Source organism: Podarcis bocagei, assembly GCF_964188305.1.
Source record: "Podarcis bocagei genome assembly, chromosome: 1".
Classification (NCBI taxonomy): domain Eukaryota; kingdom Metazoa; phylum Chordata; class Lepidosauria; order Squamata; family Lacertidae; genus Podarcis; species Podarcis bocagei.
Window position 1 is genome coordinate 79,692,872 of NC_138125.1, and position 19,133 is coordinate 79,712,004.

General features: G+C 43.8%; 1 protein-coding gene across 2 annotated transcripts in view; it reads right to left on the reverse strand.

Annotated features, from left to right (window-relative positions):
* Positions 1-19,133, reverse strand: part of PNPLA2 (patatin like domain 2, triacylglycerol lipase) — a 41,235-nt gene that overhangs the window by 10,002 nt on the left and 12,100 nt on the right. For both annotated transcript variants that reach the window (XM_081202972.1, XM_081202973.1), the window contains exons 2-6: positions 7,592-7,824; positions 7,304-7,369; positions 3,860-4,069; positions 2,847-2,907; positions 191-376 (exon numbers count right to left, since the gene is read on the reverse strand). In XM_081202972.1, coding sequence (XP_081059098.1) covers positions 191-376; positions 2,847-2,907; positions 3,860-4,069; positions 7,304-7,369; positions 7,592-7,824 — 756 coding nt within the window. The remainder of the gene's footprint in view (positions 1-190; positions 377-2,846; positions 2,908-3,859; positions 4,070-7,303; positions 7,370-7,591; positions 7,825-19,133) is intronic.

Consider the following 19,133-nt stretch of genomic DNA (forward strand, 5'->3'; position numbering starts at 1 on the left):
CCCACAAAGGAAAAAAGCAGGACATAAGTCAGGGGTGGGGAACTCGTGGCGGAGGCCCAACATCAGATGCTGCTGAACTACATGTTCCTCACCCCTAGAGCATTATAAAAGCCTCAGCCTAGTCTGTGTAATGAGGAGAGCCTTGGGTCAGACACAGACACACAGCAGCCTCTCCAACCCAAGATCATACCTTGGTTCAGTTTAGGAGGCAAGTGTTCAAGAATGTGATCTTCAGCCTCTGCCAGTGCAGCATTCTCTCTCAGCTGGTCCTCTTCCCCTGCCTCCTCCTCCTCCTCCTCTTCTTCAGCATTCCTCACCCCGGCACCATTTTCAATAGCCAGCAAAGGGTTGGTGGGTCTTGGACGATGGAGAAGACCTGAGGAAGAAGGGAGAAGGAACTGTTGTGCTTCAACCAAAAACTTAATATGCTTTGCAGATTATCTTTCCTGACAGTGGAGAAAGTGGCAGTCACAGCCAAAAGCCACCTGCTGTCAGGGAGGATATCATGTACAATAAGCACTGGACATGAAATTGCCACCAAGGCATGTGAGACAGCTGTGCAAGGCAAGAGGGTTTACAAAGCAGAGAGAAATAGCTCCTCGGGAAAAGACTCAGTGGGCATCAATGTTACACTCTTTTGGGCACCAGGTTAAAACTTATTTGTTTACTCAGACTTTTTTTTTAAGTGTTAAATTTGTTTTTGGAACTTTTTTTAAAAAAACCACAGGTATCTTAAAACAATAGATCTATGGTGGATTATGTTTTCCTTTCTTTGTTATAACTGTACACTGCCATCGGATCTGTTTGAATAAAGTTTAGTTTACAAATATTTAAAAGAATATTGTAACACGTATGTTGTACATACTGTGCGCTGTCTAATACCTAGAAGTATCGTGCAGCAGAAGTATGTTGTTTCTTGTAAAACATGCGCATGGAGGGACATTTAAATGTTAAATCCTGCCCACAAATATACCCCACCTCTGCAGACTGAAGCAATGTAGTTCTAAGAACTCAGTACCACGTGGTTTATCTATCCAGGGACCTCCAACTCCCAATAGTCTGTGATCTACTCACAGTATAAAAAAACTGGCAGTGATCTACTCATTGTCATAAAAAGACTGGCAGTGATCTACCCAAAGGTTGTGGAGCTTTTTTTAGGAAGCCAAAGTTGGTGGGAGTTTTTGGTTTTTTGTTGTTGTTGGGGTTTTTTTGCTTTTTTTGTAAGGAGATCGCTGAGGGGGCAGAGATCAACCAGGACCTACCAGGAACACCCCGTGATCTACCAGTAGATTGTGATCTACCTGTTGGACATGCCTGAAGTGGTACCTCGGGTTACAAACATTTTGGGTTACAGATTCTGCTAACCAGGAAGAAGTACCTCGGTTTAAGAACTTTACCTCAGGATGAGTACAGAAATTGCGTGGCAGCAGCGGCGCGGCAGCAGCAGGAAGCCTCATTAGCTAAAGTGGTACCTCAGGTTAAGAATGGTTTTAGGTTAAGAACGGACCTCCGGAATGAATTAAGTTTGTAACCAGAGGTACCACTGTATATGCCTACACATTCTGTAAAGTACCATTTGAATTCTAGAACTACTATACATAGCTTCAATAAGAAGTCCCAAGTAGAACCTTTCACAACTGCAACCATAAGAAATCTTTGGCTGTCACCAAGTCAATTTCCTCTCTAATTGCCTTCTCTGGGGTAGTGCAGTGGGGTTGCTGAATCATGTAATATAAGAACATAAAAAGAGCCCTTCTGGATCAGAGCAAAGCCTCATTTGGTTGAGTATCCTGTTCTCATAGTGACCAACTGTTGCCTGTAGGAAGCACACAGGCAAGACCTGAACTACATCAATGTAAGTAGTTAACTCATGAACTGTAAGGACAAAAAAATACAGTGCACAAGATTGCTGCACTACAGACAGTGTACCACAAGGTGGCACTATAGACACAAACAGTGTGCTCTGGCCGCAGCACCGGCTCATGCCAGAATAATAGGCAGAGTGCTAGAGAAGCATTGTTATGCTCTTGCACAGCTTCCATTAAAATGAATTTTGTGCAGGAGAAAACCCCAGTGGATCACACCCAGTGCCATTTTGCATCTATGTGATCAAATACAAAATAGATTCTCTTGTCATATCCAACGTTTTGCTTTCATTCAGCAATTTGTGTAGGAGTATGTAAAACCTCTTTGATTTACTCAGAACTTTTCTAATTATGTAGAATGGAAAGGGTGCTCAAACTCAGATAAGTGGAAATACAATTGGCAATAATGAAGCTGGCTGCTGCATAGTAAAGGTAAAGGTACCCCTGCCCGTACGGGCCAGTCGTGATCGACTCTAGGGTTGCGCGCTCATCTCGCTCAAGAGGCCGGGAGCCGGCGCTGTCCGAAGACACTTCCGGGTCACGTGGCCAGCGGGACGAAGCTGCAGCTGGCGAGCCAGCACCAGCGCCGCACACGGAAATGCCGTTTACCTTCCGGCTATAAAGCGGTACCTATTTATCTACTTGCACTTAAGGGTGCTTTCGAACTGCTAGGTGGGCAGGAGCTGGGACCGAATGACGGGAGCTCACCCCGCTGCGGGGATTCGAACCGCCGACCTTACGATCAGCAAGTCCTAGGCACTGAGGTTTTACCCACAGCGTCACCCACGTCCCCTTTTCTGCTTAGCAACAACTGGTTAGATGGGACAACTGAGGGTTAAGCATGGCCGCTAATGGATTTTATGCACAAGCAGGACACAAGGAAACTTATAAAGCAGAGAAGAAAAATGTTTTTACACAGTTTTGCGTTTGCTAGAACATTTGGGTGGGGAGGGAAGGCAAAACCTTTTGCTAAGTGCTTACCATTCTTTTTCAAGAAGTGCAGTGCATCCCTGTATCCTTGCTTGCACATGTCCCGCAGAACCTGCACACAGAGATAAAGGAGAGTCAGTTATGATGATGAAAGCCTGTGTCTAAACATTCCAGTTGGAAGGGCAAGAGGGGCTTGTTTTCTGGTTACAACCATTGCTACCCCAACAGTGTTTTCTACTGCAGCAATAAAAGAGGGAGAAAGGGCAGAAAGCAAGAACGGACCAACAGCATTTGTTATGTTGCTAACTAAAGGAAGAGGCAGGAACACGGAGGAGACATGTTATGGTCTGGGCAATGGCTCTGAATGAACACCCATGGGGGAAGAAAGAAGGCCAACAAAGGAATGTCAGTCTACACCAACTGAATACAGTCCATAAGCATTTTCAAACAATTGAAGGTATTTTCAGGTCTCTTCATGTTATTCCAATGGGATTAAAAAAGGCATTCAGTGCATTCCAAAAATTTTGAAGGCTTCTTGTCCCATCACTTTAAAAAAACAAGTCAGATTAAATCATAGAATGAGCATTTGCCACTCCAAATTAGGCTACCTGCCAACACCCTCTAAAGAATGGGAGTGGGAGTCCCAAGTTACATGAAGTGCATTGGCCGATCACCCACGTGCCTTTCAGTGACTTTGTTGCCTGTTTCTAAAAGGAAACGTGCAGCTGTTCATGAAACACCATATGCCCGTCTCTCAGAAATGGGTGGCACAAACACCACTGAAGCTTTATGGAGGGCAGGTTGGTTTCTATAGGTGTGTAAGCTCCATCCAACACCAGTGGGACTCACTTCCAAGTAAACATGCACAGTCTTGTGTTAGAAGCATAAGAGCTAAGACAGATGAAATGCTCTGATGAAGAATGACTACAACGATTTGTATTTAGAAAGTATATAAATTCAGGTTGCCTGAAGTTCCTTCAAATGAAGAGCCATAAACAATGTTTACCATCTATGGAAGCTCAAGCGTCACTACAAAAATATAGACAACCATGCTGGGCTCTCACCTGAGGCTCTGGTGGAAACAGGGCCTTTGAAAGGCGGTAGAGGTTGCGCATGTTGAACTGAATGCTGGTATTTGTGACCCTGAGCTCATGGATGTTTGTGGAGCTGTCCCGTGGACAGATATCACTCTCCCCAGAGAAAGGGGACACCGTGATGGTGTTCTTCAGCTCATACTGTGGCAGGTTGTCAGAAATCCCTCCATCAACATACCTCTGGGAGGAGAGAAAGAATGACAAGGAATCATTGAAGGTTTTATTATACAGATACAGTTTACAGTCTGTCCCACCCCCAAATTTCCAAACACTTATAGGCAATTGCAAATGTACCAGTTCACAGTTGCTTGGCGAGTCTGGCAGGTTATAGCAGCCATATTTAGGGGATGTGAATTGCCATCAATATACTGATGACACACAGCTCCTTCTGTTTCATTAGTGCTTGGGGAAGCAGTAATGGGCTGGATGTGGGCCAAGAAACAGAAGCTGAATCTAGACAAGCATAGGTTCTGTGGTTGCACAGAGTCCGAGAATCAGCAGAACACCCTTATTCTGGAAGGGGCTGCACCCGTTTGCATCCTTTCCTGAATAGAGATAGCCTGGCCACTATTATCCATGCTCTGCTGTCCTTCAGATTAGACTACTGTCATGTACTCTTTGTAGGGCTGCTCTTCCAAAATGGTTCAGAACTTGCAACTAGTGTAAAATGCAGGGCTCCAGAGTACTACAACAGCTGCACAGCTTGCCAATTCTCTTTAGAGCCCAAGTCAAAGTGCTTATGTTGACATTAAAATAAGAGAACTTCTCTTTTACCAACCTACCACCTGGGCCTGAAGATCAGCTAAGGAGAACCTCCTGATGGCCACTACAACAGAGGTGTTCAGTAGTGTGAGGACCCCCAGTACAGCCTTTCCTGTGGCAGCTCCAAAACAATGGAACTATCTCCCTACTGAGTACTGTAGTGTCTTGCCTACTCTTTCAAGAGGGAAGTCAATACACTCCCCCCCCCAGGTTTCTGGAGGTTAGGAGGCATAATACACTGAGGTCAGTGTATGGCACCCATTGTCACCTTACATTATCCTCTGTTATTTTAGTTTGTGCTGAGTTTATTTCATATAGATGTTTCAATTGGCCTCGGAATATGCATTTGTGCATTTTAATATGTTGCGCATCCCCCTGTGACTTTATGATAAAGAGTAGTATCAAAATATCTAAATAAAATGAGTGAGATCCATGGGGTGACGGCAACCAGTGAAGATCCCTAGGCCTTCTACTGACATACCCACTGCCTACCTACATTAGCTGGAAGGCAAGCACTTCTGAACTATTGCTTTACTTATTAATTGTTCGATGCATCTGGCCCAACAGGGCTTCCTGCTTCAGACAGCCGGCTTTTTGCTGTGAGGTATTTGGGAGACTCTTGGGTTGTAATGAGACTGGCTAGAGACAGAGGTGAAGGCTCTGCTGGCTCTAGCCTTATCTGCATGCATAGACAGGGCTAAATATGTTTAATCTAGAGGAGAGGGATGCTTTGAGTTTGGATCCAAACTAAAATAAGACCAGGGAGAGGTGATGAAGCAGGCACATCTCCAAAACACGACATACACCCCCCCCCAGCTGTTATTGTTAACAACATTATGAAACAAAAACAATAAATAAATAAAGCTAGCTGTCTATCGGGGACCTTTCGCCTACATTCCAGTTCGGAACAAACTGTTCATGCCAACCTTCTCCACAAACTCCACCACTCTGCTTCTACCAGACACTCCTTGAGTTCACAACCTCAATTTGATTTAGTGCCATTGCAAATGGGCTTTTCTTAATACCACTCAGCCAGACCAGAATGGAACAGATATCAGGAGAAAAGGAAAAACAAAACCCTTTGGTGCAGCTACCTTTAAACAGTTCACTGTGGCTTGTTCTGACATGACAATAAACCATGGCTTACTGCAGGAATAAGTTGATGTGTTTCAGGCTTGCGCCATCTTCCTTCCCTTCTTATTCTCCAACACGGCTGCAAGGAAACTGGAAGCCTTAACTTCCGATTTCAATTAACAACAGCTTAGCATACTATTAAAACCCTGAACTGTGGTCAACTGAAACAAGCCACCGTAATAAAACTATGGTTTGAAGTTGGCTCCTTTTGACAAAGCGTAGTCACAGCGTGTCAGGGTTCAGACATTATGGTTTGCTTATTTTACTATTTATTTTCAATAGTAAAATGGCCAAAAAATAACATAGAAATGATAAGTAACATTGAAAAGTATGTAAACAAGCCTAACCAGGGTTCAGACATTATGTTTAACTGCAGTTAGTTTAAGGAAGGGGTAGGCAACCTAAGGCCTGGGGGCTGAATGCGGCCCAGTCGCCTTATAAATCTGGCCTGTGGACGGTCTGGGAATCAGCGTGTTTTTACTTGAGTAGAATGTGTCCTTTTATTTAAAATGCATCTCTGGATTATTCGTGTGGCATAGGAATTCGTACATTTCCCCCACCCCACCCCAAATATAGTCTGGCCCACCACATGGTCTGAGGGACGGTGGACCGGCCCCCTGCTGAAAAAGGTTGCTGGTCCCCTGGTTTAAGACAACACCTCCTCACAGCCATGCTGTCAGAGAAGAAAGGGTTTTTTTCAGGAGCTTCTGCCTCACGTCCCTGAGCCATAAGTTGCGGTTTACTGTTATATATGAAATAGTCACATGGGGCTTCTCAGAGAAAGCTGGGCCAGAGGGTTTTTCCTGCCTTCCCCAGATTTATTGCCCTTTGGCCTGGGTGGTGCTGAGCAATCTCCAATTCCAATGGCACTAAAGTCTAAGAGTTCAAGGAAAGGGTGCTGCTGCACTGATAGGCTGTGTGTGCTGTGCCCTCAACAAGAGTGCAATTAGCTGACATGCTGGCTTATTTGCTGCTAGACACACACACACCACCCTTGATGCCTGAAACAGGACTGCATGAAAACAAATAATCTCAAGTGGAAAAACTCCTGACATCTACCACTGTGCTACACAGATCTATTTTCTTAAGGCAATATTGTTGGCACCCTTGTCAGGCGCTGGATAAAACACAGCTGCATATAGCAGGGAGTTTCACCACTTTACGCAAGTCATGACAGACACATATTAAATACCCATTTTATAATCTGAAGATTATGACTAATACAGACTTTGTGGCTTCAGCATCAAGCAAGATACTCCCCCTCATCCCTGCTCCCTTTGACTTAATAGCCTGCCTGATGTGTCCCTGGGATGATGACACGATGACTAAAGCTTGTGGCTTATGGCCGTCAGTTCCAACAGGAATGAAAACGAGACAATCAGTAGCAAGCCACTTCTTCAGCTTTAGCCCTCTATGTATAATACGGAGACAGTAACAGCCAACCTTGCAAGGATCACAGCGTGACCTCGTACCAATGCAAACAATTTTGGAAGCCCAAGTCCACGATGGCTTACTTACCACTCCTTGAAGACTGGGAGGGATGAGGCCACAGTACACTGGGATGAAAGTGCTGCAAACACATGCCTGAGAGAGACAGGAAAACACCACATGAAACCTAAATAACATGCGGGGGAGGATTTATGTATCCAGAGCACCAAGTAAATATCATCTGATGGAACAAGTGATAGCTACAAGACAGCCTTTCACCATGAAAGCATAGTCAAGTCAGGTGTCCCAGTCCCTGGTGGCTGGGAACCTACAGATTCACATCTAAAGCAACGAAGCAGTCATCATGTTATTACTTGCCTGGATAAGCTCCTCTTTGGAGCTGAACTCTGATAAGATGACATTCTCTCCATCTGAAACCCGCGTCAGCGAGATGCCCAAGCGTCCACTGGCCACCTCATGCCCGTTGTCTGGCAGGGTCTTGTATAGGCAGGTACGGATGATTTTCACTAAGTTGAAGGAGGGGTGCAAGGGGCCAAGAAACCTCTTCCGAGCCTCCTTAGAGACATGGATGATGTTTGCACCAGCCTCACCTAAGGAACAAGAGAACAACGGACATTAGGAGGGCGCTGCTGCATGATACTAAGCTAGCAGGCTTTACACGTTAAGGCACTCTAAACAGCAGTTATCTCTGAAATGCAGGCATCACAATGACTGGCGGTTTCAGAATCACAAAACTATGGTACTGCCGAGAAAGAGAAACGGACAAAACAGCTCACGGAAGGCTTGTCAGTGACTGAAAGGACAGTTAGAATTTGAGTTTCAGCCTTGTTATATTCTGTCAGCAAACACTGTTGTTTTAATGGTGGTTTTAAAATTACAGAATGGCAATGCCCTTTGTGCCATTTGTAATAGAAATCATGCAATTAAATAGTCCTGAGGAGGAACTACATGGTTCCCCAAACAGGTTGCACACTGCAAGAAGCCACAGCCACTAAGCAGTTTGTTGCAGCATGCACCCATGTTTCAAATGTTGTAATTTTAGTATAGTGAGTAACTTCTGTTTGCCAATCTAGAGCTTCATTGGGAAATGACCTCACTGCCATAAGCCTTTCCCTTATTCCCCGCCCCCCATATCCAGAGTTGTTTACCTTCTCATGCAGTTCCCCCTGCTAACCACAAAAATATACTCAAGGTTAAGTATAAAACAAATCTACCATGTTATAATAGGCTATTCTATTTTTTCTTCTATTACATGATTACTGGTTTTCAAACTTGGATACTGCACATCTATAGGATACCATCTAATAAAACAGCCAGCAGGAATTATGTGGCTTAACTATGTCTTAGTTCTTCAAACATAGTCTCATCATGAAATCAGCAGCAATCTGGCATATTTGCACCACAATCTGGCATATTTGCACCACAAAACCCTACTGCACCATATTCACTACCTCAAAATATTAGTCAAGGAACATTTAAATTGATGCCAATTACGACCAGAAAATCATAAACATTAACTGGAGAATAATTTGTTACTTCTGCTATGCAGTGGCGTGCTCACATGGAATATTTCAGAGCATCTGGGCTGGCCCAGTGCATCTCGGGGAGCTTAGCATTCCAGGTGTAAAAATAATAAAACTTCTATGGTCCCTTACTGGCAGATGAAAGTTAAGTGTCGAAATAAGCCTCCATTGTGGATTTTTAAAAGAGCACTATTGGATTAAACCAGACTATTCCAGTCTAGCATCCCACTCTCACAGTGGCCAGCCAGATGCTAATGGGAAACCCACATGCAAGACATGTGTGCAACAGCACACTCTACACTTGTGTTCCCCCAGTGACTGGTATCCAGGGCAAACGGCTTTTGATACTGTTATCCCAGTATCCCATAACTCAGTTATCATGACCAGTAGCTATAACGATCAGTCAGGGATGCTGAAGTTGTATCCTGCATTGCAGATCCTGCACTGAGCAAAGATTCTAAGATCGTTAAGTGGGTGTTGGTCCACAATAATTCTTCATACTACCAGGCCTAAAAGACACTCCCCCAGTACACACACACATACACACAATAAATTGAATTTCAAGTGCTTTGACTTCCACATTCCTCTGCTGCTCTGATGTCAATCAAAGGATACTGCAGTGTCACTCAGCTACAGCAAATGCAATATTCAGTCCTCCACATTCTATAACGGACAACCTGGCTACGGCACTCTTTGAGGAAGTGGAAGCCAAAATGTTTTGCTATAATAAATTTGATCAGTTTGTGAGTCACTGTAATAAATACATGGTATTAGTGATTAAATGCATCCTTCCATGATTCAGAGCGAACTTGTCTGAAGTACTGTGTGAGATACTGCCACCAACTTTGATACACAAACCCCCACAAAGGAAGACTGATTTCCCCAAAGAGAACTTCTTAAGCTTGGCAGCAACACAGGCTTTGATTCAGTCTTCAGAGTTCTGTTGGACAGGAGTGAACTGGGCAAAACAACAACAACCCAGCAATTCTTTCCCTATTGAGACGGTTCCACTGCTCTATCACGTCGCTCCAAAACAGTCCACAGTTGTGGAAACAAAAGCTCAGCTGCTTCATTCTTAACTGTCCCAGCAATCTGCAGTGGGTCAGAGGCTGACTTAGTAGAAAAACAAAGACTCCCATTTTCCCACTTCCTCTCTAGGGCATGCCAGCCAGAAAAACTTGCAAAGGCAAAGGGGGTAAGGGAGAGACAGTGGGCCGAGAGACTAAAAGCTGTCAGATTCAAATTGCCAGAACTCACAATGAACCTAGACTGATTTGTTAGGACTTGTGTTCACCTATCTGCCACCCTCATATCTTGCGGTAGCAAATTTCTTAGTTTATCTGCACTATATGAAGCAGTTATTTCTTTTGTCAGTTCCGTATCTCCCACCATTTGGCTTTGATGGATTGCCATGGCTTCCAGTATTGTTGGAAAGGAATAAAAACTTTTGTCTACCTTCTACACACCATGCATCATTTTATATATCTCTATCATATCCTGTCTGACCCATTATTTTTCTAAGCTAAAAAGCCCCAAATTGCCCCTGACCCTGGAGGTACATCAGCCACCATGACTAGCAGCCATAGCCTGCTCCTCTTTTGATTCCTGTAATAGAGAATTGCTCTTGGCATCCCTCCTGGAGGAGACCGATTTTAGGGAACAACCAAGCCCTTGAAATATACACTTTAAAAAAATCTCCTGGTTTTAATATATATACCGTATCTATTTTAATGTTTAGATTAGTTGTACTTCTAGCCTGTTTTTCACCAAATAGCCCCAGGGCAGCTTAACGAATATATAATTAAGGTAAGTACAGGTGCACAATTAAAAACAAAATAAGAACCACAAAGACAACCGACAACAAAACAATAGCAAGGAACTGCAGTGTAGGAGTGCTGATATTGCAGATTAGAGATGTAGTCAGAAAATGTCAACTGTTTTCACAATCACAGTTTTTGGTGCTGACAACCCCAATATCCTTTCTTAGGTTTCTAGCGAGAGCACATAAAAACCAGCAGATTGTGCTCTGCTTTTCATAATGCTGCCAGCAAATATGCAAAGTGAGTAGCACCTGAAACAAAATGTTAACAGTGTGTAGTGCTTCTGTTTATGGGTGCAGGTTCCAGAATATTCCATTCTACTACCCCTCACAAAAAAGTCAGTATTTAATGGCCATTGAGAATGCACGGTGTTCATTGAGTTGCTTTGGTTCCTGAAGATTTTTTGCAATTCTTAAAATCTTGAGGCTCTCCAAAGCCTGCTGACTCCATGCACAAGGGAAGGTTAGTGATGTTTTGGCTACATAAGGATCCAAACTTGGAGAAGTGAGGATGCTGTGAGCATATGTGGGATTGAGCACTGCACACACACCATCAACTACATGAAAACTGACCAGAAATACTAGCAGATATCTAGAGGAAAGCTGCTTTTAAAACTAGTTTTCTAATTATGGGTACAAAAGAAGGAGAGATGAAATAAGTCCCAATGAGTTTCTTTAGAGTGGCTGCACAGAAGCTGTGATGCTACGTTGCCTTTGCTGCCCTGGACCTACAAAGACAAAAAATAATCTACAAAACAGTCTACACACTTATTTTGCAGTGCCACTAGGGTCATGGGCAACATTTGGAAACTGACGTGGCAAGGCATCACTGAGGCTGGGACTGTAATTATTTAACTCCCCAGGCACATGTACACTTTGCACTCTTAAGCACTGGGTTGCAGGGGGAGAGAGGCAAGCCTTCCCTAAAATTAGGGAAAGCCAGAAGCGAAAGGAATAGCTCCTCTTCAGCTGACCTTTAAGTCCTCTGGAAGGGGGTCCTTACCAAACATATCAGTACAGTTCTTATGCATAAAATGTGTCCTTTACTTGTTTAAAAGCAAGAACATAGCTGTGTACCTTGAAAGTGCCAAATAACCTTTAAGGGGGACATGGATAGAGTGAACTTCAGACTTCCTAGAAGAGAGATTCAGCTTGGATGCACTGCCAAGGAGAGTGGATTTATTTGGATAGACTCCAAAGTAGATGACAGCAGTGATGATAGTTGAGCATGTGCTATAACCTTATGAAATGCTATGTATACACACTCACACACTTTAACAGAAGAAGGCCACCAGCAAGCTGAGCTTTGGCAATGCTAGATAGGATTTTTAATGGGAATTAGAGAACTCACACTAGAGTGCTGAAGGAGAGGGAAGGTGACTCCTATTGAGGGATCACAGTAATAAACATCCTTAAGCTATTATCTCCAGTTCCTAGCATAAGGCTGGTAGAGGATATAAAAGATGGGTGGTCTCAATTTGTGTGTATGCCCAATCTCTCTTCATCCCTCACCCAGGGAGCTATTCAGATAGGCTTTACTGGAGCAGATCTACTTAACTTAATGGACCCAACTTAATCATGTTTATTAATTTCAGTGGATCTTCTTTAAATAAAACCTAGCTGAATACAACCTCCAATATTTTGGTCAACCATCTCAATATTGTTTATTATATGCTCTTCATTGCAATGCAGCTCCAGAGAGGGTTATAAATAAAATACAAATTTACATTATACTACAGTGCCTTAGAAAACAAGGCCGTTAATTACAAGCATAAAAAGAAAAAAAAAACCACATCAAGCCTGACACTAATATCCACCAAAGTCCTGAGTGAATAGAAAGGCTTTTACCTGGCACTGGAAACTAACGAAGTGGGGCTTTATTTTTCTATGGAAACTTTCCATTTCATAAATTCTTAAGTTCACAATGAACAGATGCCAATTGCAAATACAGTATTAAGCAAGCTTGTTACCTTTCTTTACTAAGTACAAGAAAAACAAATATGCTAAATTAGACCACTCTCTAGGGCAGGCATCCCCAAACTCGGCCCTCCAGATGTTTTGGGACTACAACTCCCATCATCCCTAGCTAACAGGACCAGTGGTCAGGGATGATGGGAATTGTAGTCCCAAAACATCTGGAGGGCTGAGTTTGGGGGTGTCTGCTTTAGGGCATCAGAAAATTTCCCAATTGAAATTACCCTAATTGTATTTTGATTCTTGAAAAAGAAATCCAGAAAACCCAACATCCCCAACATCACTGCAGGAAACTCAAGTGGTGTAAGCTCCAGTCACATCTTAGAGGGATTCCAAAGCTGGGGCACCAACCCAGAGACGGCTTGTCACTGCATAACAAGCTTCCCACAGAGGAATTATAGCTAAGAGAACCTCTGCAGCAAATCTCAACAGTTAGGCAGGCCTGTACAGATGGAGGCCCTATTCCAGACAACCTAACCTTAAATTGTGTGGGGTTTATAGCCATGTTTGTTTGGGGTGCTGCTACATGACCACCACATACAAGCTGCCCTGGTTCCCACCAGACTCTTCTCCCCTCCTCCATCTCCATAAGCCCTCCCTGTTGGTGCCCAGAAGCTCTAATTTGGGGAAACCCTGTAACTTCTCATAATCTCCCAATACTTAAACCAACAGAACCAAGGTGGGGAACCTTTGATCCTCCAGATGTTGCTGAACTAGAGTTCTCAGCAAGCATAGCCAGTGGCCAGGGTTGATAGGAGTTGTAATTCAGCAACATCTAGAAGGCCAGAGGTCCCACACCACAGCAACAGAGAGACACAAAACAATTAGAAGCACCACCAGCTCTCTTCGCAGGAAGGGTCAACTTGACCTGCAAAAATATTCAACTCACAAAAGCAAAGCAATTCAAATTAGTGGCAAATAAGATTTATCTGCAAGCAAGAGATGGCATAGCTACTGACAGTCATTCTGGAAGCCCCGGTTCTTCTTGGGGAGGATCCATCTCAGAGCAAAGGGCACTAGCTAAAGCCAGGAACATTCCAGCTTCATTAGGTATTCCATTACAGACCAACACAGAGGGCATTTTAACATGTGAGGCTTAAAAGCATTCCAAGAGGAATGTAAAGCTATACTGGCCAAAATACACACCCACTTGTACGGGGGGGGGGGGGCACAGCCATGATTACAGATTAAGGGATAACTAAATAAATTCCAAGGCATCAAAATGGTCTCACAAGGGCATCAGAAAGGGCCCAAGGATATGATTTGCGTGACCTGGAAGGAGAGACTTTGAATTTAAGACTGAAGAATGCAAACCTTGATTGAGAAAGTTGGTGCTGTCTCTGTTGCATGAGGAAAGGGGAACAGGCAGAGGGATTCTGGAGGTGGGGAGCTGCAAAGAACAAATGTTTGTCCTTTCAAAACATGTGGTTTCAGATACTGGAGACTGATATTGCACAATTGCAAGCAGAGGCGGATTTAGGGAAGCACAACTGGTCTTGTCACACTGGGTGCAGAGCCTCAGGGGCACCACGACTATGAGGTAGAATGGAAAGGGAGAGGCTCGATGGGGTGGGGTGCCGAAATTTTGGTGTTGCACAGGGAGCTGATGAAATGGGAGACCTCAAGGTCTGCCACTGTTGCAAGGGCTATCATTTAGTCAGCTTTCCACCTCCAAGGTATGCCAGCTACATTTTAAAAACAGACCATCTCAAAGAGACCCAACATGATATAGGAGATGGGATGGGAGATGGACCATTTCAGACAGAAACAGCCACACTGCAATCAGGCTAGACTGTTTCTAACTATGAGGCACATGCAATCCCCCACCCCCATTGTAACATTGTGATGGGAGTAGCCAGAGCTGTGGAACTTGTTTTCTTCAAGAGCTCTTTGGAACAGATGCTATAGGCCTTATCTATCAAGGTCACCCTACTCTATACATCTGGGCATCAACCTCATTAAAAGAACTGCTTCCCAAGTGTAGGATCTGCACAGATTTATCAAACACTGATTCCAAAGCATCCTTCTGCCTCTTCCCAGTTGCAAATCATCTTATTCCAGCCAGGATCATGACAGCTGCCTGGATTTTCCTACAAGGCTACCATGACACACTGGTTGCTCTTTCTCTCTCTGCCACTTGGCATTCTGCTTTACATCACACCCTTCCTGTTTTCACACATTCCATATCTGTTCCAGCAGGCTTTGCTTTTTGCCAATTTGTTTTTCATCCCTGAAGGAAAGGCAGCAACACCAGTCAGTACTTCACACACACACACAAATGTATTGCAAATGTATTGCAACTTTGCCAACTAAGTTACCTGCAGCTGAGTCTGGGGGTACTTACTAAAGGTAGAGGTATTCAGTGGGCAGACCCAAGATAGCAACTCTCCAGTCAGCAACCATATCATAGATTCCTCATCGCAGAAATTGGGGAAGGGGCTTCTTTCCTGTCAAAGTTTCAATTTTCCCAATTCAGCAGTCCCAGTGTCCAGCAGTATCCCATGCCTGCCTAATTTTATTTGCTAACTTTGGGGAAGTTTAACAGAGGCACCAGAAGAGGCTGCCTTAGACCAGCAATGAAGAAGTTTTCAACTATATTCTACACAACAAGAAGCAACCATGTATACCTCCAGTCAGTGGAGGGTGGGGCTGAGATGAACAGCCGAGGAAAACACACTTTGTGGTTTCCCAATAAACAACTAAGCTCCTCTCCTTCTGCTCGCTTTGTTCCTTCTCCATCTGCATACGGCAGTCATGAAACTCTCTCTCACAATGTAAGCTTAGAATCCAAAGGGAGGCAAATTTTTGCACATCTGTCAAAAACCCTCAGGTGACCACAGCAACAACTGGTGCAGGTTTATAGTGACTCTTCTTTTTTTTAAGGATCACCCACGGAATAAGCGCAGAGGTTCCTCTGTAACTGAAAAAAAATCTGTGGAAAGGGGGACTGTCATAATGATGCCCACCAATTACAATCTACTAAGTGAGTCACAGTATCTTTTTAAGATGCTTGTTTCGGGAAAAGAACTCAATGAGTCGGTTTAGCCTTCTAGACCATTATGAAATGCTTTCTGCACACATAGGAACACAGGGTTTCAGGCAAAAGGTCTTCCCCAGCTTCACCTGGAGATGTCAGGGATTGAACCTGGGACCTTCTGAAAAGCAGATGCTCTACCTCTGAGCGACAGCCCTTCCCCAGCTGAGTTGTTGCCTTCTCTGATAACTAAGGCTGCCTACCAGCCCTCTAAAAGCCTGGAAGCCTCGGAAGATGTTGCAGCAGGTGCCCTTCCTGCCTTGCTCCTCCACTGCTCTTCTGCTCAGCCTTCTTGCTGTGGAGCCAGAGAGCCCCACTTTCTGTGGCAAAGTGGGAAGAAAGGTGGGCAAAGGCACTAGAGGAGGAGCACAGTAGGAGAGGGTGCATCTTCCTTTGCTGCTCCAGACTGTTTTTTCCAAAAAACAAACAAACAAACCCACAAACAAAGCAGGGACAGATATTATCTCTTAAGTTGGCAGCTGGCAATGCTGTTGTCAATAGACTGCACCACCCTAGAACGCCTTGCCTCAATCCGAAAAACAGCAGCAAAAAACAAAACCCCAATAAAGTGATAAATCATTGGAAAAGAACAGAAGTTTATAACCTTGCATGGGAGACAAAGCTTCTTTGCAGGCATTAAGACACTCACGTGACTACTGCCTCTTTATGGGGCTTGTTTCCTCAGAAGTGTTGAGAAATGGTGTACACTAGAACAATTTGTTCTGATGTCTGAGTGGCTTTCTGCACTCCCAGGCCTTCGGGTTTCTGAGGTGGGGTGAGGGGTGGTGGGGAAGATGGGGCCAGCTATGCAACTTCTTCATGCTCCTCTTTGTTTGGGATGCAGTGCAAAAAAGGCAAGGAGACTTCCCTGAACAACAGCAGCCCTATGCTAAAGGCCATTCTCTACGAGGAGAGCACACAAGCCATCCTTCCTACACTACAAGCTGCCACATTAAATTTTTTTTTAAAAGGTCATCTTGCACAAATATTTGAGAAACGGCGCTGCAAAAACAAATAATTCTGCAAAAGAGAGTTCTTAGAAAGCCTGGCCAAGAGCCATGGCTATGCTTCCAGTTCATGTGAAAACTTACCATTTGCACAAAGTGACTTTCAACCAAGCAAGGACAGTAAGAGCAGCTCCCCATAAAAGTGGAGAACAGACAGTTTCGAATTAATTCAAATATTATCAACTGCATCATGAAAACATAGCTCCTTAGATGGGCCTATTTCCATCCTGGATAAGCTTAACACAGACTGGCATCAGAATCCTTTTGTTCTGTGGCTTATTGGGTTTGGGGCAATTAAAGCTAGCCTTATTCATCAGTCTCCTTAATTATAAACTATAATTATAAGCTCAGCCTTCATTGTCGGTAGCATTACTTTACTACAATATATAAATGATTCTGGAGAATGAGTAGATAGACCATCTTTTTTATACAGAAATCTCAGCAAGCTCACATATGTACATGCTGCACAAGCAGTACAGTATTTTGACTTTACGCAGTAATGCAAGATGAAAAACATCATGATGGCAAGATATCCCCACTCTGAACCTTACCTTTAGCAGCACTTTCATTTAAGAAAATGAAATGGTTTCAATAACTGTGCAGCAGTAAATTCATTTGGGGATGAATATTGGTTATAGAACCTAACAGATTCCAGAGCATATTATCTCCATTTTGTAAGCCTGTTTCAAATTCTGACTAGGTCTGAGATGAGCATTTCCAGAAAAAGTACTGTTAATGGGGAGAGGGACAAGAAGCTTCATTTACTCAATTCAATCAATACCACTAATGCTGTACAGTGGTACCTTGGGTTATAGACGCTTCAGGTTACATACGCTTCAGGTTACAGACTCTGTTAACCCAGAAATAGTACCTCAGTTTAAGAACTTTGCTTCAGGATGAGAACAGAAATCACGTGGCAGCGCAACAGCAGCGGGAGGTCCCATTAGCTAAAGTGATACCTCAGGTTAAGAACAGTTTCAGGTTAAGAACGGACCTCCAGAACGAATTAAGTTCTTAACCCGAGGTACCACTGTATTTATAAAGCACAATAAATTCCCAAATTGCAATGATAACCCATAGCGATCAATTACCACAATTTACAACAACACTAAATAATTCAGCTTTACGTCAAAATCAAGGTGAAAATCCTCCCCTCTTCCAAGAAAAATCCTCATCCACTGATGCATAAGTCTGAAATGCAAAAAGATCCTAATTTCATATGATTATATACTTATAATTATGTACACATTCATGTTTAGTCACAGATTTTCAAAAATAACAGAGATCTTCCTTGTAAGGGTGTGTATGTTGTGTACTTAACATGTTGCATTGCATGAATGAAAGTAAAGTATAAAGTACCACTAACAAGGTGTGAGAAGATAAGCATCTGAACACTTTCTTTTGCAAAAGGGCAGTGGGTGGCTGTAAACAGTGTTTAAAGCGACCAGAATTTTCAGGATGCACATAGTTTTGCAATTTACAGTTAACAAGTAAGGCCAGCCAGAGTTGAGTCATCCAGAATAGAAATGGTACTGTTCTGAGTGATATTGTGCAAACTATGAGTTCTGCTGGTTTGACACCTCCTAGCAGCCACAATTATTTAACCTATTTCCCACCAGAGGTTCCCCTACAGTAGGAGACCAATGGGGCAGGTTGGACCTCTTTAACAAAAGTATGCACCGTCCAGTGTAAATGGAGCTAACAAATGCAGCTCTTGCCACTATATAGGGCTCAGTCTGTTTGTTGCTGAAGGAACTGTGTATCTGTGTATCTACAGCACAGCCTTAGCCTTGCCTTGCCTTGTCTTGCATCCAGCTGGAGCCTCACCTCATCTCGCCTCACCTCACTCCACTGCTGCCTACTCCCTAGTTCAGCAGACTAGAGGAAAAACAACAAGACAGAGGGGCTGGGGAAAGGCTGCATGTGAACAGTAGTGCTCCCGAGAGACAATGTGGTCTAGTCTAGTGGTTAAGAGTGGCTGACTAGAACTTGGAAGACCCACGTTCAAATTCCCATTGAGCGGTCTTGGTCCAATCACATGCGCATGTTCTCTCTCTCTCTCTCTCTCTCTCTCTCTCTCTCTGTGTGTGTGTGTGTCTAAGGCACCTGATAAGGAGAACCACAGTGTGGGTGGGTGTCTGTATGGTGCTTTGAGCTCCTTGGGAAAAAGGCAGGATATAAGTAAAGTGGTGATTCAGGGGCAGACTCGGTAAACTTTTGTAGTATGGTGCCCTGTGTGAGGTCAAAATTTGGTGCTCCCAAATGGATCTTCTCAATTATGGATCTTCTCAATTTTGCGCCTCCTCGGCTTGGTACCCTGTGAGGGGAGACAGCCCACAGTGCCCTAATTCTGGCACTGGGTGATATCAATACTTTGCAAAGAAGTGTTGACAACTAACAATTTACCTCTAACGATGCGCAAACTGCAGTTTGTTTCCATAACGGTTTACCAAGGCAGGGTGGCTTTTAGATACAAAGCCATTTCATCAGACGTGTGGGCTGTGAAGCTATACTGAAAAACACCATGCTGTTACTTGCACTC